General features: G+C 40.0%; 1 protein-coding gene across 2 annotated transcripts in view; it reads left to right on the top strand.

Annotated features, from left to right (window-relative positions):
• The window catches only part of LOC126427359 (uncharacterized), a 46,672-nt gene that overhangs the window by 12,424 nt on the left and 6,843 nt on the right, over window positions 1–27,405 (top strand). Inside the window, exons 1-2 of one of the 2 annotated variants that reach the window (XM_050089700.1) lie at window positions 14,323–14,432; window positions 22,810–23,003. The exons of the other annotated variant lie outside the window; for it this stretch is intronic. Coding sequence (XP_049945657.1) covers window positions 14,386–14,432; window positions 22,810–23,003 — 241 coding nt within the window. The 5' untranslated portion in view covers window positions 14,323–14,385. Of the gene's footprint in view, window positions 1–14,322; window positions 14,433–22,809; window positions 23,004–27,405 lie in introns of those variants that run through there. 2 annotated transcript variants of the gene reach the window in all.

Raw genomic sequence — 27,405 nt, forward strand, 5'->3', positions numbered from 1 at the left:
CCTGTAGAAATTGGATATAATGTTTTTGGGTTACTGACTGTTATATTCAGCTTTCCTGAAATTAGTTCTCTTTAGACAATTTTATAGTCAACAGACTACACTTTCAAATTTTCATTAAATCTCTATCTAATTTCTTTAATCTCAAATAAATGATTTTTAGATGGCTCAGCGTCCTTTTCTTCCTCAGATAGTTTGTTATTAAATGGATAAATCTGATCTAGCCTCACAATTTTTTCTTATCTCAGAGGACGAGATTTTTCCATAATATCATCATAAAATCTGTAGAAATAATTTATATTGTGTACATTTGATCTTGTCTTGATATTGTCTTTTGGAATACATCTGGGTGAAATGTAAACTCTTGTAATCCAAAATCATAAACTAACTCTGATTTCTTCTATGTGGTGTAACCACTAATGCCAAGATTTTTAGCTCTCATTTTTTCATTTAATTTCAAATTTTTGAGATTTCTTCTAGGATCTGGTAAATCGTTTGAAACGATTAAGTTGATAACACCATCCTTTCTAAATCCGCTATATCCTCGCAAATTACTCCTCTTCATATAATCACAAAGTTGAGTGACTTTAAAATCTCTCAGCGATGCATCCATTTTATTCTCTTTTATTATGGATACATTTTCATCAGACTTTTGAAAAATGGGTGGTGGTAAATTGCAAATTGATTATATCGTGTTTTCTAAATTTGCTATATCCTTGCAAATTATTCCTCCTGCAATAATCACGATATTGAGCCAATGTGAACTTTCTAAAAGCTTCAGCCATTTATGAATAAACAACATAAGCTTTGCAAAAATTAAGAATTTTGATTTTCGGATGTTTTGATCTGTCTATTTGTCTGAAAATGTTTTTTGAGATCGCTTCTAAGTGCCACTTTTTCACAGTTGCACGCTGTTTTTCTTATTTGCCTACATTCTAGTTGATAAATCTTGCATCTACTTGTGAGCCTGTCCCTAGATGTATGACTTAAGTAAAAACAGGCAAGATTTTTAATTTCTTGACAGCCAATACATTTTTTAGAATGTTGTCCTCTATTTAACTCTTGTTGTTGTTATTTGTAAAAATGAAGAAAATATTTCATATCCTTAAACATTGCCAAAGGAATCTGATAATTAGATATAAACTGTTTAAAATGTTCTCCTTTATTATTACATGCATTTCTTGCAAGCAGTTTATAACATTCTTTACAAATATTTGAATGCTTATCCTTTGCATATTTATGTGAATAAAAGTTATCAATTGACTTTGCACGTTTTACACTTCTTTTGCACGTCCATTTATTGAGACAAAATTTTCATTAATAATTAAAATTATTCATTAATAAATGTATCCTCTTTCCTGTTGCTGTGGGCTTGATAGTTGTATAGATAATGTATTTACACTCTTAATTTTCCTTCTACCACTAGTATTTTTACTGAGTGTTTTTTATTTCATTTATGAGTTTTTAGTACAATACACATTTCACGAAAAGCAAATAGTTATCTATGATGACACACTTTTAAGGAAATTCCAGATGCCTGAATAATTAACATACGATGACACTGGATGCTGAAAAGAAAAATTTAAAAGGGGAACACCAGTGCCTCCTAAGAGGCAATGAAAAATCTTCAGTTTTTATCAATGAATCTGGCCTTCGCCACACACCATGACGTAAAAGAAATGTAATTTAAATGGAGGTCGAATCCTCTATGCTGAATTCAATCATGAGAAGAAGTATGAATTAAATTTAGGAACATGGTTCAATGACATTTGGGTCCCATTGTTCAATCAAAAAGACGTGTTGAGTATGAATCACATTTTATGCTTTATCTATTATGGAATTTCAGCCTGTTTAGCTGCTTGAAAATCTATATCACTCGAAGTGGGTAAGCTCATGATGGCTGCTGAAAGAAAAATTTTAATTTACTAATGTATTTTAATTTACTAATGTATCTTAATTCTGTATAAATGGCTGTTGGAAGTTCAGAATCGACCATGTTGAACATTTTCGAATTCATTCAAGAAAAGAAGTATGAATTAAAGTTTGGAACATGGTTCAATGACTTTTGGGTTCCTTTGTTTAATAAAAAGGATGTTTTGATCACAAACGACATTTTATACTTTATTAAGTATGGAATTTGAGCTGGTATGAGTGAACTGGCTGAAAATATTGATAATATTAAATGAATTTAGTAAAAATATTTAAACATTATAATCTGAAATACACAGAAATAAAATATAACGATCCACTTGCTTTAGAATACGAATATATTCAAAATGAAGCTAAACAGATAACACCAAATAATTTAAGTAAACAAATATATATTTCAGTGCTGATTATGAACTTTGAATAACTTGTAATGAGTATGAGAACTAAACTACCTACTGAAATTAAAGGTTACTATATTGCTCTTGAAGAAATATTTCGTGATTATGCTGAGTATGTAAAACAACATAAAGTCATTCGATCTCAAAATATTATTGAACAGCAAGAGATATAATTAGAAGAAAGGGAAAAATAATGCATTCACTTAAAAGATGTTATAATTGATATAGTGGAGATGAAGAAAGAACAAATTATATGTATTGTCACATCCAATTAGTATGCCAAGAAAAATTATTTTACAGATGGTGGCGTATTATCTGGAAATCATCTTTCAAGAAGATTATCAAGCTATAAGAGCAGAAGACCTAAAGATTATAAAACATTTTTGTCATAAAATAAAAATGTACTGATTTTAAATTAATAGATCAAATGCTTAACACATATTTTGGTGTACAAAGAGTAGATAAAAGAGAAGAAATATACAATATACACTTCAACAGTCTCTCTTACTTCACTGAGAAATTATGTAACCAATCCAACGATAATGTTGGTGAAGTAAATGAGGAGAGAAAAACTATTCCTCACGAAATTTTGACTGTTAGTGCTGTAGAATTTTGATTTACTGACCATTGGGAAAGATGTCCAACCAGAAAAGAGATGATGGAATTCCAGGGGTCAAAGATTTGTCCCCTGCACATCTTAAGCTAATAAAAGTCAGTGTAGCAATGTTTGCTACTCTGAAGCTCTGAACCACATCTGTCACAAAAATTCAACTTTAGGGTTTTCGATGCAGAACCCTGCAAAAATGAAAAGAGTTTCGTGCTTTATTCAGGGTGGAAAGATTTCCTCCCTGCAGATCGAAAGTCGACGACTGTCAAAAACCAAGGCTTAGAAATGCATGATTCCAAGAAAGTCAGCGGTGTTTTTTAAAGTATTAATATACAATATAAATTTCGTCTCCTTTGAGATTGTATAAATAATTCACACTTTTACTGACTTACGAATGTAGAGATTATATCTTTTTCATCATCATCACAATAACATAGAGATAGAAAGAATGAAAATGTCAGTTTCCTCATTCGTAGTATTTGGTACATTTATATAGAATAATTTTTAATAGATTTTCTGTAACCTGTGGTCAACCAACTATTACTTTATCTTTATTTACCCAACTGTTGTGCGAATTATCAAAGCCCACCCATTTAACATAAACTTTATCTCCCTTCTTTCTCAGAACTTTTTCAACAAGATACACATCTGGATATTTCGTCTTCTGTAGCTTTTTCTCATAAAAATTACCTTCGATATCTTTCAGTTTATACATGACTGGATTGGAATAAAAAACAGACTGAATTTTGAAAATTTCTGTTGACCAGTTGGCAGTATATTCTTTTTCAAAAAGTCCTTTAAGTTTACTAATTCTCACTTTATCTCCTTTTTTAAATTTAGCTTTATCATTAGACTCAATGATACCTATCTTATAGTTCGTTTAATTAACCACTGTTAGCTTCATTTTTATAGTTCGATGGAATGTGTTATTGTATTTGCCAACTAGTTTCGAGACTGGATCCGATTCCTTGAAGAGCGAAATTCTTCCACATCTTTTCCTTAAGTGTTTGGTTGAATCGTTCAACAACAGATACATTTAATTCTATAAAAGTCGAATAATGATTGATGCTGTATTTTTTCACCAGCTCATGAAATTCTGTGTTATAGAATTCTTTCACATTGTCTGCAGATTTTTTGGTCTCCTGGAGCTGAATATTTTTTCGAGAGCATCAGCCACATTCTTGCCTGTTTTATCCTTAAATGGAACAGCCTAGGCAAGTTTAGAAAAGACATCAATGACGGTCAATAAATATTTGCATCCTCGATTTATCTTCGAAATTCTTTTCAACTTCCCCGAATCGCTTTCGAGTATGTGAGCTTGCCATAAATCATCTATACAGAGAGAAATTACATTTCTTCATGTACATTTTTTTCTCATTGGTTTATGCTGCTCATTAATGAATTCTTCACGAATAAAGAGGGGTCATACATTGACAACTCTCACAAATTTTTTTTTATGAATTTACTTTTCTTCTTTTTACACACTGTGTAAAGACCTTCAAATCTCTATTGTCCATTTTTGTTGTTACTCAGTAAATTTTTTATACTTCAAGCAATAAATGTGATCGACTTTAAGGACTAAATGCGAAGCGTGCTCGACCATTTATATAGAATAAATTATTTCACCAAATATAATTAACTTAACAGTTTTAAGAGAATCTTTCAACGTTAGAGTCAAAAACTTGACTTATTTATTATTATTGATTGATTAGAAGAACTTACTTCATAAAGATTATCATAAACACTTACAAAAATATTGAAATCATTAACTGTAAATTCTTTATTTATATTTTGGCCAATAACCATAACTTTTTTAAAAAAAATAACCCTGCACTCGAAAAAAATGATTTTTTTGTTTGCTTCCAGTCATAAAATTAAAATCAGTGATTTGTTTATCATATACTTTATTTTTAAGATTACTTAAATCATCGATAAATGGGACTAAATATGTTTTTGTGAAATAATCCGATAAAGCTTTTTCTACTTCCTTTTTTGTAAAGAAATTCTTTATAGTGTTGTAGTTATCTTGATGAATATGATTGACTTTTTCATTAAACTGTGTAGTGGTGTTATTTGGTAATATTTGATAACTCATTATCTAAATAATGTTTGTTCCCTACATTCCTTGCATCAATTGGATCATTTACATTCGCAAGTCTTCTACCTTTAAAGCCAATATATCCTGTAGCTAGTTTTAAAATAACATTAAATTTTTTCTTAAATGGTTTAATTACATTGGCTATCTTTAGCTCTATTGATGATGCAAATTACTTAATCATATTTTCTATTTTTGGATACATTTCACTTGATTTTATCTAGATTGAATGCAGGCATGCTAAGCCCTTCCGTTTGACCTATCTTATTTCCAAAAATGTGCATTTATTAAATCCAAAATATCATTTAACTTATAACCCGCTCATAAGAATTTTAAAACAATTAGACACAAATGACCACATATTAGATCGAAATTTTGTATTCTCTCAGTATGGTAGTACAGATCAGTTGTTCCTAAATAGTTAACTAGTTGTTTTGGTATATTACCACCAAATGAATCGAAAACAATTTTTATGTTGTTATTCTTATAATAACAGATCCAATGAGTACCAACATGATCAGATGTATCTAAATTAACTATTCCACATTCATATTCTCTTGGATGACCTGGTAATTCATTAATGATATATACACTACAAAAATGTTTAATTGTCAATTGTTTAGCACGTTTTTCTATGTCAAAAGATGATAAAGGACTGTTAAATTTTTCGATCAGCTCTTCGAATTTTTTTTTCTTTCTTCAGATTGACGCCAACTTTCTTCTCTAATGCTCGATTTTGTCTTTTCGGTTCTTCTAGTTCTTTATCAGCTTTTTTCTTGTTTATTACTGCATTTGTGATTGCTGCAGGTCCTTCAGCAAGTGAACCAATAGTTATTATGTAATTCAGCCAAACATTATGGTAGAAATCAACTTTCATATTGTGTTAGCCCTTTTTCTACCTTCCTTTTTGTTAGATATTCAATAATTTTTTTCACAACATGAATGCCTAACATAATGAGCAAATTTCCACCAGTTTTCATATCTTTCTTTCTCCTTTGAACATAAGTCAAAAATGATTCAATAACATTTAATTGTTCATTATTCTACTTTAATTCAATTGGTTTTGGCTTGGTTTTGACACTAGGTAGCAAAATATAATGAACAGTAAAATTGTTTATTTATATAGATTAAAAATTTAATAAGATGACATTTTTATACTCCCTATCCATTGTCATTCACACCTAAACCTATTCCAAATTTTCGTTTTCCATACATTATTCTTCTAACTAACACTGCTGCAACTTTTTCTCCTAATGAAGCATCACTTGCATGCATTCTTTCTTTTGCAGCTAACTGAAGTTCTTTATCAGCTTGGTGTCTAGATTGTAAATCTCTATGACCATGATAAGTAATATCATGTCTTTTACAAGACTTGTCTAGTTGATTAATTCCTGGATCACCACGTGCTACTCTTCCTTAGTGTACGGTCCACAGTAATTATATCCCAGTAGATGCTTCTCTGACAATTGTAAATTTAAAAGCGAATTTTCCATATTTATCACTTTCCCAAAATGTGTGTAGCACATTGTTCAAATATCTAATTAAGTATCGGATTCCTTTTGAATTGTTGATAATGAAATCACTAAATTTGTTCATCACCACCTGCATTATGCTAACTTTTTTATTGTGAAAATTTTTATTCCCCGCTAGTTCTTTGCCATGGATTGTTGATAATCCATTGATTAATTGCCGAACATCATCCATCCAAACACACTCAACATGCTTTTCTGTACATTTTTTAACTAAACCTTCACCTTTTTTCTCAGGTGAACTAGAATCTATAGTTAGTCTTCTTAAGTTTGGAAAACAGTCATCAACAATAAGTTTTATGAAATGTTTATATTTATTACCTCTACTTGATTTTATTTTATTTGTATTATTATCAGAATATAATGCTCCTGAATTGTATAATATACCTGTATAATTTGATAAATCTACTCCAACGAATTTATCATTCATATCATCCATAGCAATCTGTTTCTCAGCTACAAGACTCATCAATCCATCAGTTCCTTCATATGTCTTTCCACCAATTGTTAATTTATCTTGTTCAAATGTTACTGGTAATTTTCCTATATATTTAAACCCACCAACAGGTGGTAATCCAAAAGTAGTATCTTCACTATGGTTTACATATTTTAGCATTCTTTCACTTCTATTTATTTTCTTAACATCATAAACCTTTATTTTTTCCGTTCTTCATCGTATTTCTCTAGTAAATTCATTATTTCCGACTCACTTAATGTGTAATCTCTTTTATCGCTTTCATAATGTTTAATTGTTGGAACAATGTTAAATTCATCAAAATAATAAGTAACCATTTGTTTTTCAACTTCTCTATTTTTGTCAGTAGCTTTCAGAACATTGTCACCTGATGCTTCAATTCCTTGTGTGACTTTTCAATAGCATCGATAGCCAGTTGATTTTGTTTTTTAAATTTTTCATACTCTGTTCTTGGTTTTTTTCCATTTTTTAAACTCTTCTTTTAACTGTTCTTTTACTCTCCTGGTCTGTCTGGCTTTTTTAACGATTTCTGGGTCGTATCTTGAAAACATTTAATAAGAATAAAAAATATTAATTAAAATATTTTTACATTTAATGTTTATATTTACGTTATGAAATGTACTTTATTTCTGAACTTGCCATCATTCGGTTTTCTAGTCATGTCTATTGTGAAAAATCCTAACTGGTCATTCCAACATTTACTACATATTTCTTTAAAATTATCAAACTTTAAATCTCCTACAACAAACCCATGGTAAATATGATTTAAATTTGTATCATCTTGTCAAATGATATTTTAAAAATTTATGTTACCTTTGACTAACTGTTTCGATGTTTTTGATCACGTCTGAGCTAAGAAAGAACAATCTATTCATTTGTGTCTACCTCTAGTAAAATAATCTAACAATATCTTGATTTTTGGAAATGAATTCATCAAATACAACAACTGAATTTTCTTCACATTAATCTAATGGAATGATTTCTTCATTATTTCCAATAAAACTAACAATTTTTTCCTTAATTTTATCTTCAATTTTTCCATATATTTTTATAAGTTCTTGATAGTTTGGTTGATCTAAACTTTTTGATTAAATATACAAATGATTAATTTTGTTCCAGTTTAACTATCTTGGTGCTAGAATATAATTGCCAATCATTAATGTTGTTTTAAGACATCCACTCTGCCCAATTGTTGCACATTGAAGAGAATTTGGCAAAAGCTTACCTTGTTTATTTTTCGACTTTTTCTCTGGAAGTATTATTTTTGGCTGCCAATCAGTTTTGCTCATTTATTAATAAAAATTTTTAATAGTAAATGAGTAGATTATTTCAACTGAGTGTTAAGTCATCTGTACTTAAAGAAGATTGACTGTACCTATACGGAACAGTTACACTACTGTTTCACTAGTCGGTTTTTATTCAACTTTTGTAACTCCAAGTATTACATCGAAAAATAATAAACTTTAATGTGATGGAGAGAGAATAGAAATTCCTGTAGGTCAGTGTAGTTAGAAAAACTTGGAAAAATTTATTCAATCGAAAAAGCCCAATATTCACATTAGAGCAGATGAAATTTTAAACAGAATTGTTATCAAAAGTGATGTAAAATTGTATATAGATACAGCAGATAGCATTGGAACTTTGGTTGGTTTTAGTAATCAAGTTGTTGAGGCTACAGAAATAGCTGTAGCTAATGATGTTCCTAAAATTATTCCATTTGAACTGATCAATATAAATTTCAATCTTGCTGATGGAATGTTTGTAAAGCATACTGATCATTTTCATGGAGAAACTGATATTATCGCCTCATTCAAGCCTAATGCAAAATTTGGTGGGCCAATAATTCACAAACTGGATTATCCTGTAAATATTCCAATTTTTGGTCCAATTCATGACTTAGAAATTACTATAACTGACGAAAATATAATTTGATTGACTTTAATGGTGCTTGTATAACAGTTATTTTAGAAATTTCTTAATATTTTTTTATTTTTAAATAAATCATGAACAAAGTCGAGAGATATCAGTTTCACTCATTCCCTGTGAATGAGAAGACTAAAAATAATTTGAATCTCCCCAACAACAACACGGAGATTAATATAAAATGGTTGGGTTCATCCTAACCATGCCCAATTCTACATGAACTTCAGTATTATTGGAACTGTTTTTACAGATTATTCAACTTATGACGGAAAATCCAATAAAAAATTAATCGATAATTATATAGCAAAACTTTTTGATGTTGTCACCATAAAACAATGTAACAACATTTTGTCTAGAATTGGATTTTTCATTTATTTCTTCATCAGATGTTATTTGATTGACTTCGACTCTAGCCAATGAGTTAACCATGGAAGTTAATATTATTACTAATGGAATGATAAAAAGTATGAAAAATGGAGTACTTTATTCATTAGAATTATTCGGTGGATTTTTTAAAGAAACAATGTGAGAAGAAGATTTAACAGTAATTTTTACATGGTCATCAAGTGCTACAGATTCCCAAGGTGGAGTTGAAGAAACGACCACACTTCCAAAAGAGGGAAAAACTGTTGTAGAATCAATGGAAATTCGTGTTCCTGTTCTTAAATTCGAACCTGAATATTCACATGAATTGAACAAGATAGACTGAAAATTCCAAAAATTCCCATATCTTTCTTTGAGCCACAAACTGTAGAGATTGCTGGATTGGATGAAACAAGAAATTCTGAGTTAGATATTACAAATTTCTATAACTCTGCAGAATTTGATATGCCTTATTTCATCTTCGTTGTTTTCCAGACAAAAAGGAAAAATAATCAGTTAGTTGACCCTCCCTTATTCGCTAATGTGAAAGTACAGAATATCTATATTAAAATGGAAGAAACGATTTTTTTTCTCAAGAAATATGGAATCTATATCATCCAAATAATTATCTCAAAGCTTATGATGCTTTCTTAGATTTTATGAGAACCACGCAGTTGAATGGTGATGTTAGCGTGAGTCCATTCAACTTTATTAAGAATTATCCTATCTATGTAATAAATATATCTAGAAGAATGAATGTGTTAGCTACTCAGAAAGCAACAATGAAGTTGTGTGCAACATTTAATGAAAAAAATCCGAAAGATACACTTATGTATGTAGTAATGTATGGTGAAAAGAATTTGACATGTGATTCGCAGTATAAAATTTTGGTTGAAAATATATGAAGTGTCTTTTTTGTGGGTGAGTTGTTTAGCACACACCGTTTATAAAAAAAAATGTTAATGAGTATGTGGCTAGTGTGCTTTACCTAGCCATTTATAAGAAAATGAAAAACATGATGAAATTATCTGTGAGTGCGCCCAACATACCCACTTACTACTCATTGGGCAGAATTGAGATGGCATTTGGTGCCAGTGTGACATCATTAAGCCACCTTAAACCTCACATCAACTTCTGGGCTCTGGTAGTTTTTCACACGAGTCGACTACCTGCTGTCTGAAGCGTGGCCAAGCCCGGCGGTGAGGTCGGAGGACGCCACACTTTTGTTTCGTTACAGAGGAAAGTCGCAGAAAATTCTGAAACGTAAGCGTCGCAGTGGAATTCAGTTATGATTTAGAAAAAGTGATCTTTTAACTGTGTTGCGCCGTGTAGTTGAAGTCATATTACGCTAATGTAATGGTATTCTATTTCTGTTGTCATACTCCAGAACTCTTTGTGTAGTTGATGCTGTAGTTCTGGTGGCCCCTTTTAGTTCCCTCTACTAGCATTTCTTCCTCTGCAGAACTCTCCTGCAACTTGTCTACCTTTGATGAGTACACCAACTTCTGCTGCACTCTGTGGGTCGCTTCTGCTTCTTTTCATCTGTTTCTCAATCCTGGTCGTCGATTTTTCTCGCTGTGCACCGTTTGACAGACTGATCCCACACCTCTCCTCCTAACTTATATCGCACGATTTCCTACTTGAGAGTTCCTCTGCACATTACACACGCAACATCTGACAGCACACTTTTCTGTTTACTGTAGTGCCCTCTCGGTACACAAATTATCACCAGCTTGGGCATAGGTGTGACATGTGTAGTCCAACCGAAACTTTGACAAGAGTGTGGGCCGAGGTACCCTGAGCTGACTTTGGTGGGGTGAGAGGAAGAAAGTCTCCTACGGTGCAGGGTGATTCTCGAGCAGAGAGAAGCTGCGGCTCGTAGAAAATGAATAAGGGACGATTACAAGGACGATTTAATTTCCCGGTAGTTTAACCTTACTTGGATAAATGTCTTACAGGGGCTGTGTATCTTCACTAATCAATGAGTAAGCCCGCCCACTCTGTGTTAGGTATTTTCAGCCACTCCAGAGTCCTGACTTCTACCTTTCACCACCGGAGATGAGCGCCCTGCCTGCAACCCTTTCCGACAGTACACAGTCAAATATTTTAACCACCACTGGAGGCAAGTGAGAGACAGCGCTTGCTCTCCCTATATTCCAACCGATCCAAAATCTGAACTACAGTTGTACGCAGTCACATATCTTAATCACAATTCGAAGCACGTATGGGACAGCACTTTTTCTTCTTTATATTCCGAATATATGCAGTCAACTAATTCATTAATAAATGGTGACAAGCGAAAGACATCCCTATACTGTGACAGACAGAATAATTTCTAGAGACAAAGCGTACACTATTGGATCAAAAGTATCCGGACACCCGGCTGGAAATGACTTACAAGTTCGTGGCGCCCTCCATCGGTAATGCTGGAATTAAATATGGTGTTGACCCAACCTTAGCCTTGATGACAGCTTCTACTCTCGCAGGCATACGTTCAGTCAGGTGCCGGAAGGTTACTTGGGCAATGGCAGCCCATTCTTCACTGAGTGCTGCACTGAGGAGAGGTATCGATGTCGGTCGGTGAGGCCTGGCACGAAGTTCCAAAACACCCCAAAGATGTTCTATAGGATCAGGTCATGACTCTGTGAAGGCCAGTCCATTACAGGGATGTTATTGTCGTGTAACCACTTCGCCACAGGCAGTGCATTACGATCAGGTGCTCGATCGTGTGCAAAGGTGCAATCGCCATCCCCGAATTGCTCGTCAATAGTGGGAAGCAAGAAGGTGCTTAAAACATCGATGTAGGCCTGTGCTGTGACAGTGCCAAGCAAAACAACAAGGGCTGAAAGCCCCCTCATTGAAAAATACGAACACACCATAACACAACCGTCTCCAAATTGTACTGTTGGCACTACACACGCTGGCAGATGACGTTCACCGAGCATTCGCCATACCCACACCCTGCCATCGGATCGCCACATTGTGTACCGTGATTCGTCACTCCACACAAGGTATTCCCACTGTTCAATTGTCCAATGTTTGCGCTCCTTACACCGAGCGAGGCGTCGTTTGGTATTTCATTTTCTGGCGTGACGTGTGGCTTATGAGCAGCCGCTCGACCATGAAATCCATGTTTTCTCACCTCCAGCCTAACTGTCATAGTACTTGCAGTGGATCCTGATGCAGTTTGGAATTCCTGTGTGACGGTCTGGATAGATGTCTGCCTGTTACGCATCACGACCTTCTTCAACTGTCGGCGGTCTCTGTCAGTCAACAGACGAGGGTCGGCCTGTACGCTTTTGTGTCCCTTCACGTTTCCACTTCACTATTACATCGGAAGCAGTGGACCTAGGGATGTTTAGGAGGGTGGAAATCTTGCGTACAGACGTATGTAGCAAGTGACACCCAATCACATGACCACGTTCGAAGTCTGTGAGTTACGCGGAGCGCCCCATTCTGCTCTCTCACGATGTTTAATGACTACAGAGGTGGCTAATGTGGAGTACCTGGCAGCAGGTGGCAGCACAGTGCACCCAATATGAAAAACGTATGTTTTCTGGGGTGTACGGATACTTGTGATTATATAGTGTATAGCTCTTCCACTTCTCTAACTGGCAGTAAACTCGTCATAACAGCTGTTGTTGTGTACAGACTTCTCGGCGTCTTGCTGCAGCAGCATCCATGTCCCACTCTGTACTGGCTTCTAGTCTGGGCAGTGGTACCGTTCCTCACAACTACTCACTGGTACCTCTTTGACAGCTTCCTGGTCATGACTCCTAATTTATGGTACAGACACACTTGGCTCCCAGTGGCGGTAATTTATATACTCAATTATCAGTGCCCTGTGACGAGTTTCTCTCTTCACATTGCTTTCCCCTAACTCCTCTGAAGGTCTTCCTAATGAAAAAATATTTCTAGAACATTCTGACTGGTTCGAATGTACTGTTTCTGCTGCTTAGTGCCATCTTTGCGCTTCCAGGTTATCTGTTGTGTTGTCGACCCAACACTTCCTGTGCATTGGCTTTTTTTTTTTTTTTTTTTTTTTTTGTCATCAGTTTTCTAACTCGTTTGATGCAGCCCGCCACGAATTCCTCTCCATTGCCAACCTCTTCATCTCAGAGTAGCACTTGCAACCTACGTCCTCAATTAGTTGCTGGATGTATTCGAATCTCTGCCTTCCTCTACAGTTTTTGCCTCTACACCTCCCTCTAGTACCATGGAAATTAATCCCTCGTGTGTTAACAGATGCACTATCATCCTGTTCCATCTCTCCATCTCTCCGATTCTGTGCAGAGCCCCCTCGTTGTGTTTGTGGTGTCACCGCCAGACACCACACTTGTTAGGTGGTAGATTAAATCGGCCGCGGTCCATTTAGTACATGTCGGACCCGCGTGTCGCCACTGTGTAATCGCAGACCTAGCGCCACCACAAGGCAGGTCTCGTGATACGAACAAGCACTCGCCCCAGTTGTACTGACGACCTAGCTAGCGACTAGATGTACGAAGCCTTTCTCTCTCATTAGCCGAGAGACAGAATAGCCTTCAGCTAAGTTAATGGCTACGAACTAGCAAGGCGCCATTAGCCTTACAGTGATTGTAATTAAAGTCTCCTGTGTATAGTCAAGAGCGATGTACCATAATGATTGATTAAAGATAAGTATTAATCCAGCTACGTACTTTTCTTCATAGCATTAATTACGTAGCCTGTTCCAGAATTCACGCCCGTCGGCGTGTGTGTACGCGTGCCTTTCTTTCGGCTACCTCAAGTGGCATAACAGTCTTGTTACGTCACTACAGATTGGCGACGAGTCTACAAAGGATCTTGTGTTTTACTTTGCCCTAATTTATTTGTGTCATGGCTTCGCCACATTCTCCAGATGTACTGTCCGAATTTTATCGCTTGCAGAATCAGCAGACGCAGGCGTTATTGGATGCCCTTGGACAGCTCGTCCAGGGTCAACGTACCATTCAAACCGAAGCTGCCGCCGCCGCTTCACCGCTACCGCAGCCACAACCTGCCGTTGCACCACCATTTCGAAGTTTTGATGAAACCCACGAGACTTGGCGGGAATGGTCCCGCCAGTTTGCCTTCCACCTCGCCGCCTACAGAATTCAAGGTAATGAGCGGCAGCCGTTTTTGCTTTCTTGTGTCGGTGTGTCCACCTACCGTGTGATAGTGAAATTGTTTCCCCGACGCGACGTAGCAACTCTGTCCTACGAGGAAATTTTGTCTGCTTTAGATGCCTATTTCAAAGAAACAGTTAATGTGGTTGCAAAACGGTATACGTTCTTTCGTACAAAACGTACGGCCGGTCAAACTAATAGGGAGTGGGTAGCCACATTGCACGGACTTACTAGGGAGTGTTCTTTTGACTGTGACTGTGGTCTTTCTTATTCCGATACAATGGTACGTGATGCAATTGCACAGAACGTTTCTGATGTTCGCATACGGGAGCAAATTTTGAAACTAGTTAATCCCTCCCTTCAACAAGTGATAGACATATTGGATAGACAAGACACACTTGACTGTGCTCAGGACTCTTTTGAAACTTCGCCAGCAGTGTGTCACATTAACCGGCCCGCCGGGCGAGCTGCGCGGCCCGGTCAACTGCCCTCGCGCAAACAAGCGCAGCTGCCGCCGCGCTTTAAGCCACGTGTGCCGCACCAGCCCACAAATGCAGTGAAATCATGCCCGCGGTGTGCTACTAGACATTCGCGTGAACATTGCCCGTCACGCCAAGCTATTTGCTTTTTCTGCAATAGGAAAGGACATGTTCAAAGTGTTTGCCAGAAAAAGCTCCGATCAGACAATCACAATCATTCCAGGCCCTTTGCTTCACGCCGGAATCGAACCGAGGACACTCAGGATCGTGGACACGTACAAACAACTGGGCGCACCTCCGTTGCGTGCAGCAAATGTTAAGTTACATAGTTATTCAGGACAGACAATACCTGTGTTAGGACAGTGCACTCTTTTTGCAACATATAAAGGACAAACAAAACTTGTGTCATTTTACGTTCTTCATTCTTCTACGGCAGTGAACTTGTTTGGCTTAGATTTATTTCAGTTGTTTAACATGTCTATTGTAAATCAGGTCCTATCAGTGAATCAAACTGTGCCTTCAGACAGTGTTTCTCGCTTATGTGACGAATTTGCAGACATTTTTGCACCAGGCTTAGGTTGCGCTAAAAACTATGAAGCACATTTGGAACTGAAAGAAACGGGCAACCGAAATTTTTCAGAGCGCGCAATGTTCCCCACGCATTGCGTGATGCGGTCGCACGACCGTTAAAGGATATAGCATCACAAGGTGTAAGTGAATGTGCGCAATGCCTCTTCCCTTTCAGCTCCGCTCAATCGCTTGCGCCGTACAGGTGATCCGTTTCTCTGGACGACGGAATGCGTACGCGCCTTTCGCCAGTTGAAATCGGCGTTGCTTTCTAATACTTGCCTCACGCCTTTCGATCCCCAGAAACCCCTTTTGTTGATGGTAGATGCATCGGATTTCGGGATCGGTGCTGTGCTTGCGCACAAAGTTGGCTCCCATGATCGCCCTATTGCCTTTGCGTCCAAATTGCTCTCGTCTGCGCAAAGAAATTACTCGCAGATAGAGAAAGAAGCTTTGGCTCTCGTGTTTGGTGTTACTAAGTTCCATGATTTCTTGTATGGTCGTCACTTCACCATCATCACAGACCACAAACCTTTGACATCGCTTTTTCATCCGAACAAGCCTGTACCTCCGCGTACAGCGCAGAAATTCATTTGCTGGTCTATTTTCCTCTCGCAGTACCGCTACGATATCTTGTATCGGTCCACTTCTAAGCACGGAAACGCCGATGCGTTGTCCCGTTTGCCGGTTGCTGAGGATAAAGCATTCGATTCTTCCGAACTTGCTTGCATGTTCATTGATTCGGAAACCGATGAAGTGGTCGAATCGTTTCCGATTGATTTTCGTCGTGTAGCTACAGCCACCGCTGCTGACCCTGTCCTTGCTACTGTTTTGCGTTTCGTTGCTACGCAATGGCCTTTGTCAAAGTCTCGGATCGAGGATCCGTTGGTTCGCCGATTTTTTGCTCACAGGGAGAGACTTTTTGTTCGACGTGGTGTTTTGTTGTTGCGTTCTGATAATGATCAGTCCCGAGTCGTGGTCCCACGTTCGTTACAGTCCTCTGTTTTACGGCTTCTTCACCAAGGACATTGGGGTATAGTGCGAACGAAACAACTTGCTCGTCAGCACTGCACTTGGTTCGGAATCGATGCTGCGATTACGAATATGTGTTCTTCTTGCATGGCGTGTGCCGAACAACAATCCACACCGCCGCGGAAAGTCTTTGCATGGCCAAAAGCCACTTCCCCTTGGCAACGCTTGCACATTGATTTTGCTGGTCCATTCTGGAATGCTCGATGGTTGGTTCTGGTCGACGCCTTCAGTAATTTTCCTTTTGTTGTCCGGATGTCTTCCACGACGTCCTCCGCCACCATCCAAGCATTGTCTGCTATCTTTTGCATTGAAGGTCTTCCGCAGACTATTGTTTCCGACAATGGCCCACAGTTCATGTCCGCAGAATTTCAGTCCTTCTGCCAGGCCAATGGTATTCAACATCTGACATCCGCGCCGTTTTCGCCTCAGTCTAACGGTGCCGCTGAACGATTGGTCCGGACTTTCAAGTCACAGATGTTGAAGTTGAAAGAGTCGCATTCTCGGGAGGACGCATTGTTGCTCTTTTTGTCTTCGTATCGCTCTCACCCCCGAGATGGTCGCTCGCCGGCTGAGTTGCTCCATGGTCGTCCTCATCGCACCTTGATGTCTTTGCTGCATCCGCCGCATCAGGTTCCTTTGCAGCGGCAGACTCCTGCTTTTGCTCCTGGCGACGTTGTATTTTATCGCACCTATCGAGGTTCACGGCGTTGGCTCGCAGGGCGCATTCTTCGCTGCCTCGGCCGAGCGATGTATTTGGTTTTGGGGGCCTCTGGTGAGGTGCATCGGCATCTCAATCAGCTGCGCCTCTGTCGTCGCACGGGTTCTGCCGCTCCCCGTCTGCTTTCAGCGACGGTGCCGTCCGGTCAGCGCCCTGGGGACCCATCTACTGGCTCGCCGCATCCCCAGGTGTTACCGACGATGCCTTCCATTTTGCCCCATGGCGGCGCGCCGCCGCAGCAGCCGCCGCCGCCGCCGCAGCCGCCGGTACTCCCGCCGGCGCCGCCCGCATTCGACGCTTCGCTGCAGCCGCCATGAGCCTCCCAGGGTCACGCGCCGCCGATCGCTTCCCGTGACCAGCTGTCCTCCGCCATGGAACTCCCGCCCGCTCCGGACCACATGACGTCATCGCGCGTCGGCTGCCCCGACGCAATGGAGGTCGACCCTTCGGCCCCTCCTGTTTCTTTACGGGCGCATACACCGCATGTTGACGTGCGCCCTGGACTAGGTTTTCAGGCGTTTCCTAGCTCCCCTCGGACCGAATGGCCGGGTGCGAGTGGCACAGCCTCGCCTGTTGTTAGGCTCCCCACCTCATCGCATACGTCAACATGGGGTCCTCCCCACGGCGGGCGGAAGCCTTATCTCACGACCGTTCGCCGATTTGCGGGGGAGGAATGTGGTGTCACCGCCAGACACCACACTTGTTAGGTGGTAGATTAAATCGGCCGCGGTCCATTTAGTACATGTCGGACCCGCGTGTCGCCACTGTGTAATCGCAGACCTAGCACCACCACAAGGCAGGTCTCGTGATACGAACAAGCACTCGCCCCAGTTGTACTGACGACCTAGCTAGCGACTAGATATATGAAGCCTTTCTCTCTCATTAGCCGAGAGACAGAATAGCCTTCAGCTAAGTTAATGGCTACGAACTAGCAAGGCTCCATTAGCCTTACAGTGATTGTAATTAAAGTCTCCTGTGTATAGTCAAGAGCGATGTACCATAATGATTGATTAAAGATAAGTATTAATCCAGCTACGTACTTTTCTTCATAGCATTAATTACGTAGCCTGTTCCAGAATTCACGCCCGTCGGCGTGTGTGTACGCGTGCCTTTCTTTCGGCTACCTCAAGTGGCGTAACAGTCTTGTTATGTCACTACAGTATTAACACTACTAATTAATAAAGTTCCTTTCTTTTCATAGCAGTCACGACACCTGTTCCTGCATGTACGGCTCCATTTAGCATGCTTAATCTTTTCCAGCCCTGATACTGGTCCTCTCTACAGTTACGCTTTGTATGACCTGAATGACGGTAGTCAAAGCACTTGATCTGTGTGTATTCAATATCACTTTCATTTTCTGTGATTTGGTAGCCACATTAATTTCAGCTTGTGCGTACCACAGGTCTTGATGAATTCGATGCGAAATCTACGTGGCAGATACGATGCTGATGCTCATGTAAACACATAAAGTGCTGTCCGTTCGACGTTCTGCAAAATAGCCTGATTAGTAATACCATCTTCTGTGAGTTCGTATATGCTGCTGCTAATTTTACGAATTCGGTCTACAAAAATCCCTATTGATTCTCCGTGTTTCTGAAATATCCCGTTAAGCTTCTCATGGTAGTACTTTGATGTGTTTTTTCTGCTATATCCTTCCAATAAGTCTTCTGCAAATGTCGACAAACGACTGTACATCCCTCGATTTGTTGTGAGACATTACATAAACCCAGCACGCTCTGCTCATTACAGTCTGCCTACTTGTCATTATCCCAGTTTTTCGACCTGTCACGGGTATTCAAATTTTCAAAAATCACAAACACGTCTTACAGTAAAATGTGGATGCCAATGAAATTTTGACAGTATCCAGGTTGGTGCACTAGGATATAATCACTTCCTCTTTTCTACGAGAAATCATTCCACTTCTGCCTGTAACTGTGCTGCCTAAACTAGGGGATAGTGTGTCGCATCCTGGGCCGGAATCTGCTTAGACAAACTGTTCACCTCCACAAGTGCGCCCTATACCCAAAATAACAGGGAAGAAAGAAAAATGGGATAAACATCATACAGGCCTAAAGAAACTCTAAAGTTAGTACATACTCACACCACTGAATAGGACGGAGTTCCAACATAATATAGGAGCGAGGACCGGCAGCTTGCATTATCAAATATAATTTTTTCTTCTGTTTGTCACAGTTGCATTAAAAAATTTTCTTTTATGGAGACAACTTCTACGCATCATTGTCCGTCTCAAACCATTGCCTACAAACAGTACATAGCTATAATGTAATCTTCACTATTTTTTTCATTCCAGATAAATTAGACGTTTCTCGTTAGTGTAATTAGCATTACACTCCGTCGTTGTAAAAGTTAATGTACAAATCCACCAGTGCACGCATATACAATGCCCATAACTGGTATTTTTATATTTGTGCGGATTAGTAACGCTTATTAAGATTCCAGTGACTTTACTAAGACAACTGGTGTAAGCTTCATCTAAACGCACATGTTATACAACATACTGAATACGATATTGCAGTGCTCGTGTTATTCCGAATTACAATGCGAAGTTCCACTGCATATGCTTGCGTCTCCAATAGAACAGGCACTGCGTCGACTACAGCCATTATGAAATACATGCAGTGTATTCTCAGCTGCGAATGTTGACAAACATAAGCGGTAGAATGGAATGACGACAACGAAAGATTGTGCCCGACCGGGACTCGAACCCGGATTTCCCACTCATCGCGAGCGGCCGCCCAACCGTCTGGTTACCCCAGAACGGCCCACGGCCAGATCAAAACTTCCATGTGTTGTCAACCATGCGCCCACAGCTTGTATTCGTACATCCATTCTGTGTATTTCCATACAGGTGAGACATTTCACTTGAAAGTCGTTCGCCTGATGTCGGTGAAAAAATACGACACTGCGACCGCTCGCGATAAGCGGGAAATATGGGTTCGAGTCCCGGTCGGACATAAATTTTCACTGCCGTCATTCCACTATGCAGCTGATGGTTGTCCATATTCGCAACTGCGAAAACGTTTCTTGTATTTCATAGCGGCTGTAGTCGCCGCATTGCCTGTTCCTTTAGACATGCACAGGAACTTTGCGCCGTAATTTGGAACAATACAGGCACTGCAGCATCGAAAATACCGTAAGCAAATTCAATGGTAGTTTGTACCCTTAGAGATAAGATTGTGGCGGTAACTCTGTCATTGACGCAAACTTCCGAAAAAGTTCTGTCACTGAGCTAAAAATCCCTTCCAGGAAAAAACTCGAATGTAAATAAAACGTATCGAAACAAGCAATGCAATGGGCAACTCCGTTGAGATTTTACTACACAAAGCGAAATCAGTGGATCCCTGTATCGTAGACTACTATATTCTCTGTTAGTTTCTACTTGTAAAGATAAGATTTCGGCGCTCAATTCTGTCATTGAAGCAAACTTCCGAAAGTATAGCCGCCACTGAGTACAAAAAGCTAAGAGTGCCATCTATTTGTACTTTCATGTTCTGCGAAACTACCAGCGCCATCTATTGCATCTTTAGTGTAGTACGCCTTGATGATGAAACATCTGAATTACTAAGCTAAGAGACGATTTTACATTAAAATTTGAATTAAGATGTCTTTTTTCCATGTTTCAATTTTGATTAAATGAAGCCTAAATATTTCCTCAAGCCACTCACAAGTTACATGTGGAAAAGCCACGAAAATTCGTCTAGTAATTGTGGAGACAGCGGGTTCAAACAGAAAGACGCCATAGTTTTAAATAAGTCTTTAGACGCAATGGTTTTAAATGAATCTTTAAATTACGTTATCTTTTTTTCTGTGATCCCATTTCGGTGAAATAAGGTCTATACGTTTCCCCAAATTGCGCTCAAGTTACCTGCGAAGAACACATGAAAATTCGTCAAGTAGTTTTGGAGATTGGCGTTCAAACTGAGAAACACACAGTCATGACCGTTTTACGGTTTTATTATTAGTATAGGTAAACATAACACGTATTGTACAGTAATTCTGCTATTGAATCCCTTTAATTTACGTCTAATGTCAGTTCAACACAGATAATTCTGAAAAAAAATACTTAAAAATCAATTACATATATCCTTGCGGTCTAACGCTCGGCTTTCCGGGCGGGAAGGATAGTGTGGTCCCCGGCACGAATCCGCCCGGCGGACTTGTATCGAGGTCCGGTGAGCCGGCCAGTCTGTGGGTGGTTTTTAGCCGGATTTCCATCTGCCTCGGCGAATGCGGGTGTTTCCCCATATTCCGCCTCATCTACGCTATATCGGCGATTGCTGCGCAAACAACTTCTCCTTATACGCGTACACCACCGTTACTCTACCATGCTAACATAGGGCTTACACTCGTCTGGTGTGAGACTTTCCCTGGGAGGAGGGGGGGGGGGGGGCGTCCACCGGAGCCGAACCGCACAATAACCCTGAAAGAGTGGTTCGGTGTGGGGTGGTGGAGGGGTGAAGTGGACTGAGGCAGTCGTCGTGGGGTTGATGTGGACCACTGAGGCTGAGGCCCCCCGGTTATCATATGCGAGTGTGGTTTGAAAAGTTCTCATCACCACAAGAGGTCAGCGCTAGCGCAACGAGTTGTTCACGTGATATTCAGTGGAGTGTTGCCTGTAAACACGTGACACGTCACTGCTCTTGGAAGAGAGCTGTGGAGGCGACGTGGCTCTGTTGTTGTTCCCGCGTAGTGACTTGCGAAGATTAAAAACATCGAGATTCGAGCAGTGATTAAGTGCTTTGTAAAGAAAGGTATGAAAGCAACGGACATTCGTGCCGATTTCAGGAGTACTCTGGGGGACTCTGCTCCTCCATATTCAACTGTTGCCAAGTGGACAAATGAATTTAAATTTGGTCGGTAGAGCTTAGACGATGATCCCCGTAGTGGTCGGCCAAGATGTGTCACTACTCCAGAAATCTTTGCAAAAGTGCACAAAATATTTACGGAGGATCGCCGATTGAAAGTGCGTGTAATTGCTCACGCTTGCCAGATGTCATCATTTTAACTGACGAATTAGAAGTTAAAAAAACTATCTGCAACATGGGCGCTGCGAGACTTGATGCTGGATCCAAAACGCATGCCGTCCATTGGCAAAATTGCACGAACTAAGGTATGAATTGTTGCCTTATTCACCTGATATGCCTCCGTCAGACTTCCATCTCTTTCCAGAACTGAAACTTTTCCTTGGTGGACGAAGATTCACTTCAAACGAAGAACTCATAGCCGGAGTTGGTAAATGTTTTGCAGGCCTAGAGGATATTCATTTTCGAGATGGGATCAAGGGACTGGAACATCGTTGGACCAAGTGCACTAACCTACATTGAAAAATAAAGTAAGTTTCAGCGATGTAACTATCTTTGAAAGCACCCTAGTATATTCGGCGCCAATAAAAACTTGTTTCAAAAACGCGAAGGTCCCGCGTTCGAGTCCCGCTCCTACACGCGTTTGTAATCTTTCAGGGCGTTTGAAGTCAGGTCGCGCTTTACATTCTCCCACGCGCTGTAGTGCATGATTTGGATTGCCGATTTTAACCCCGCAGTCTGTGTGTTACAGGCGGCCGGTGCTGAGTGAACGCCTGCTGGACTACCAGGAGTGGTACCTCTCCTTTCGTGACGACTTCAGCGCGCAGTGCGAGGAGCAGCAGCCAAAGGCGGCAGAGATGTTCGGTGTCGCCGACGCGGTCTACTCCTTCTATCGGATCAACTGGCTGACAACTAAATATAGCCCATCTGTCAGAGACTTCATAGGTGAGTTTAATACTGGGGTTCATCTATTGCAGGTCTGTGCACTGACGACTCCCGACTGCATTCTAATACGAAGAATGAGATTCAGAAACCCTTCTGAATATCCACTTGTAGACCTTACGTGATTGCCATGCAAGGTCTACTTTCCAACGCAAGCTTTTCGATTTCTTGGCAGCTCTCTGTCTGGGATCATTACAAGCCAACTATGATGATTTCCATATATTATCGATTCCTGCACTGCAGTGGTGTAGGAAGACTACGTATGCAAAATTATTGACTGCTTAGAAGAGATGAAAAAACAAGTTTTCATGTGACAGTAATGTCAGAGATGCATCGTTTCCGTGTTAGGAAGGTTTTTCCCTTAGCGGTGTACAGGGACGGTATTCAAACTGCCGCGTGATGAATACTGTTTTAGAAATTCTGCTGAGAATTTACGTTTACATTATTGCACAACTTTCGTCTACGGGCTAGTAACTGTCTAACTCGCTCAGAAACCAGGTGTTTATGAATGAAGGCTGCAGCCTGAGCATAAGGTACAACCAGCTATTCTGGAGTGCAAATCAATGTCCGAAAGAACAGATACCATCTTTATATACAGTTAAGGTTAACCGGCCATTGACCTGCTTCTTCTGTGCTGCATGCCCACGCATTGCCCAAACTCTTACGGAACTCGGTAAGATTGTCTGCAGTGCAATGGGCAGGGGCACTACGAATGTAGTGTGTGGACGTTAAGTTGGGAAAGTGGGTCTCACGGGAAGTGTGCAAGGGATAAACCCCTGAAGTCGCTCTATACTCTGTGCCATCGGTGGCTCAGCTGGATAGAGCGTCTGCCATGTAAGAAGGCGATCCCGGGTTCGAGTCCTGGTCGGGGCACACATTTTCAACTGGCCCCGTTGATGTATATCACCACCTGCCGTCAGCTTAAGGTTTTGATTTAATTATCATTTCATTCTAGAGAGCTTCACGGTCACCGATAGTATTTGTTCTTCCGGACATGTCTAAAAGAAAGATACCTTCTATATATATATATATATATATATATATATATATATATATATATATATATATGTATATATATATATATATAAATGTCCTGGAATGTCGGCGTTGCAGTCCACTGGCCTCACATTAACAGCGCGTTGCGACTTGTCTATTCAAATTGAATATATATATATATATATATATATATATATATATATTCAATTTTGGGTGGGACCGTTTTCTACCTGTATTGAGGACGGAGCAGCAGAAGTTTCAGACAAGTCGCAACGCGCTGTTAATGTGAGGCCAGTGGACTGCAACGGCGACATTCCAGGACATTTTCTCGGTTTTCGTGATGTTAGCCAAACTAAAACCGCTGCCGCTCCATCCACTGTGCTGGCTGTCGAGCTCCAGAGTTCAGATATGTGAACGACACGCTGGTGATCGAAACCTACCATGGTGCCTCCGTTCTATCAGGAGAACTCAATGGCCCGCAAGCTAAGGTCTGTGAAATTGTCTCCCAAGCTCTTTTCACTCACTGTTCTGCACATCGTTGGCATTTACTTTTCCAGCACAGTTGTTTTTGCAGGAAACCAACAGGGATCTTTCCTCTCCACGCTTCAGGTTATACCTGCTTTCTTCAGCCGGTCTTCCAAGCGCATAGCGATTCTCGACACTACTATCGATAAACCTACTCCTTCGAACAGTGAAACGAGATGGAACTGTAATGCCAGCAAAATATCTGCCGTTCTCCGAAACTGTCCGCAGCTAACCGAGTTTAAAAAATAAATAACTGACAGTACAAACTCTGGTGTAACAACTGGAAGAGAAGCATGCGTCTTTAAAAAGAGCGTCATAGACGCTGACATTGTTTTCCTTCTCTCTGTTTCTCAAAGCACACGTCTAAAACCTCAAATGGTTTTCAACATTCTTGAAAAGAAGCAATGCTGCCTCAGAATGTATAGGTCTGATGAAAAACAAACAATGAAGATGAACTGGTCGACTTTCTAAATTCCACGAAACTCTCGATTAGGTTGCAACCTGAAACTTCCATCCGTCATTTCAGCTCTGAAATGACGGATGAATACATTGGTGATCCACTGATCTCAAAACACAGATAAATGTATTTTGATGTCTTGGATAATATTATAACACGACTGGAAAAAGAATGTTCACATTGTGATAAGCTGATCTTCCATAAATTAGGTGATCCTACACAGTTCGCCTTCATCGCTCGCAGTTGCATGTAGCACTGGAGATTGTGTTTTCTTTCCACGATAAAGAAATATTTCACTATATCTTTTTGGGAGACGTAATCAAATTAATGACTAAGAATCAGAAGAACCAGATTCTTCCAGAAGATTTCAGAATCTTTGATCTAATTGCTACCGTTCCTGCAATAATTGCTCCAGTCGACATAGTTCTTCTTGTCTTAAACCCGTAAAAACATATTTGAGGAACAGATGTCCCAGAATTGATTATCAGCTTTGCTTGTACCTCAACTGAAAGGCCAGTACTATGAATACTTCAGAACTGAGACACGTGGTATGACGATGTCGGTGACAGGTCCGGGAAGAAGAAAGATCATCAAGATAACTCGTGTTACAAGTGGCGACGCTCCAACAGTTCGTTCGTAAGTAAACGTGAGTGCCGTTTCTGTATTTTTCAGTAGTCATTAGCAGTAACATTGGTAGTCTTGGTAGGCGCCGACGTCACAGTTATAATAGTAGTACAAGAAGCGCTGGTGGTGGTGGTTCTTTGGTTCTTAAGACCATTATTTACGCATACATTAAAAGGAAAGGAAGGAACGTTTAGCAGTATGTTTCCCGGCCTTTCTACACCTACATCCATACTCCGCAGACAACCTGAAGGTGTGTGGTGGAGGGTACCTTGAGCACCTCTACCGATTCTCCCTTCTATTCCAGTCTCGTATTGTTCGTGGAAAGAAAGATTGTCGGTATGCCTCTGTGTGGGCTCTAATCTCTCTGATTTTATCCTCATGGTCTCTTCGCGAGATATACGTAGGAGGGAGCAACATACTGCTTGACTCCTCGGTGAAGGTATGTTCTCGAAACTTCAACAAAAGCCAGTACCGAGCTACTGAGATTCTCTCTTGCAGAGTCTTCCACTGGAGTTTATCTATCATCTCCGTAACGCTTTCGCGATTACTAAATGATCCTGTAACGGAGCGCGCTGCTGTCCGTTGGATCTTCTCTGTCTCTTCTATCAACCACACGTGGTACGGATCCCACACCGGTGAGCAGTATTCAAGCAGAGGGCGAAAAAGTGTACTTTAACCTACTTCCGTTGGCTTCGCACTGCATTTCCTTAGGATTCTTCCAATGAATCTCAGTCTGACATCTGCTTTACCGACGATTAATTGTATATGGTCATTCCATTTTAAATCACTCCTAATGCCTACTCCCAGATAATTTATGGTATTAACTGCTTCCAGTTGCTGACCTGCTATTTTGTAGCTAAATGATAAAGGATCTTTCATTCTATGTATTCGCACCACATTACACTTGTCTACATTGAGATTCAATTGCCATTCCCTGCACCATGCGTCAATTCGTTGCATATCCTCCTGCATTTCAGTACAATTTCCATTGTTACAACCTCTCAATATACTACAGCACCATCCCCAAAAAGCCTCAATGAACTTCCGATGTTATCCACAAGGTCATTTATATACATTGTGAATAGCAACGGTCCTACGACACTCCCCTGTGGCACACCTGAAATCACTCTTACTTCGGAAGACTTCTCTCTATTGTGAATGACATGCTGCGTTCTCTTATCTAGGAACTCTTCAATCAGTCACAAAATTGGTCTGATAGTCCATATGCTCTTACTTTGTTCATTAAACGCTGTGAGCAACTGTATCAAACGCCTTGCGGAAGTCAAGAAACACGGTATCTACCTGTCAACCCGTGTCTATGGTCCTCTGAGTCTCGTAGACGAATAGCGCGAGCTGGGTTTCACACGATCGTCTTTTTCGAAACCCATGCTGATTCCTATAGAGTAGATTTCTAGTCTCCAGAAAAGTCATTATACTCGAACATAATACGTGTTCCAAAATTCTACAACTGATCGAAGTTAGAGACATAGGTCTATAGTTCTGCACGTCTGTTCGACGTCCCTTCCTGAAAACGCGGATGACCTGTGCCCTTTTCCAATCTTTTCGAATGCTACGCTCTTCTAGAGACCTACGGTACACCGCTGCAAGAAACGGGGCAAGTTTCTTCGCGTACTCTGTGTAAAATCGAATTGGTATCCAATCAGGTCCAGCGGCCTTTCCTCTTTTGAGCGATTTTAATTGTTTTTCTATCCCTCTGTCATATATTTCGATATCTACCATTTTGTCATCTCTGCAACAATCTAGAGAAGGAACTACAGTGCAGTCTTCCTCTGTGAAACAGCT

Source organism: Schistocerca serialis, chromosome 11 (assembly GCF_023864345.2).
Source record: "Schistocerca serialis cubense isolate TAMUIC-IGC-003099 chromosome 11, iqSchSeri2.2, whole genome shotgun sequence".
Lineage (NCBI taxonomy): Eukaryota > Metazoa > Arthropoda > Insecta > Orthoptera > Acrididae > Schistocerca > Schistocerca serialis.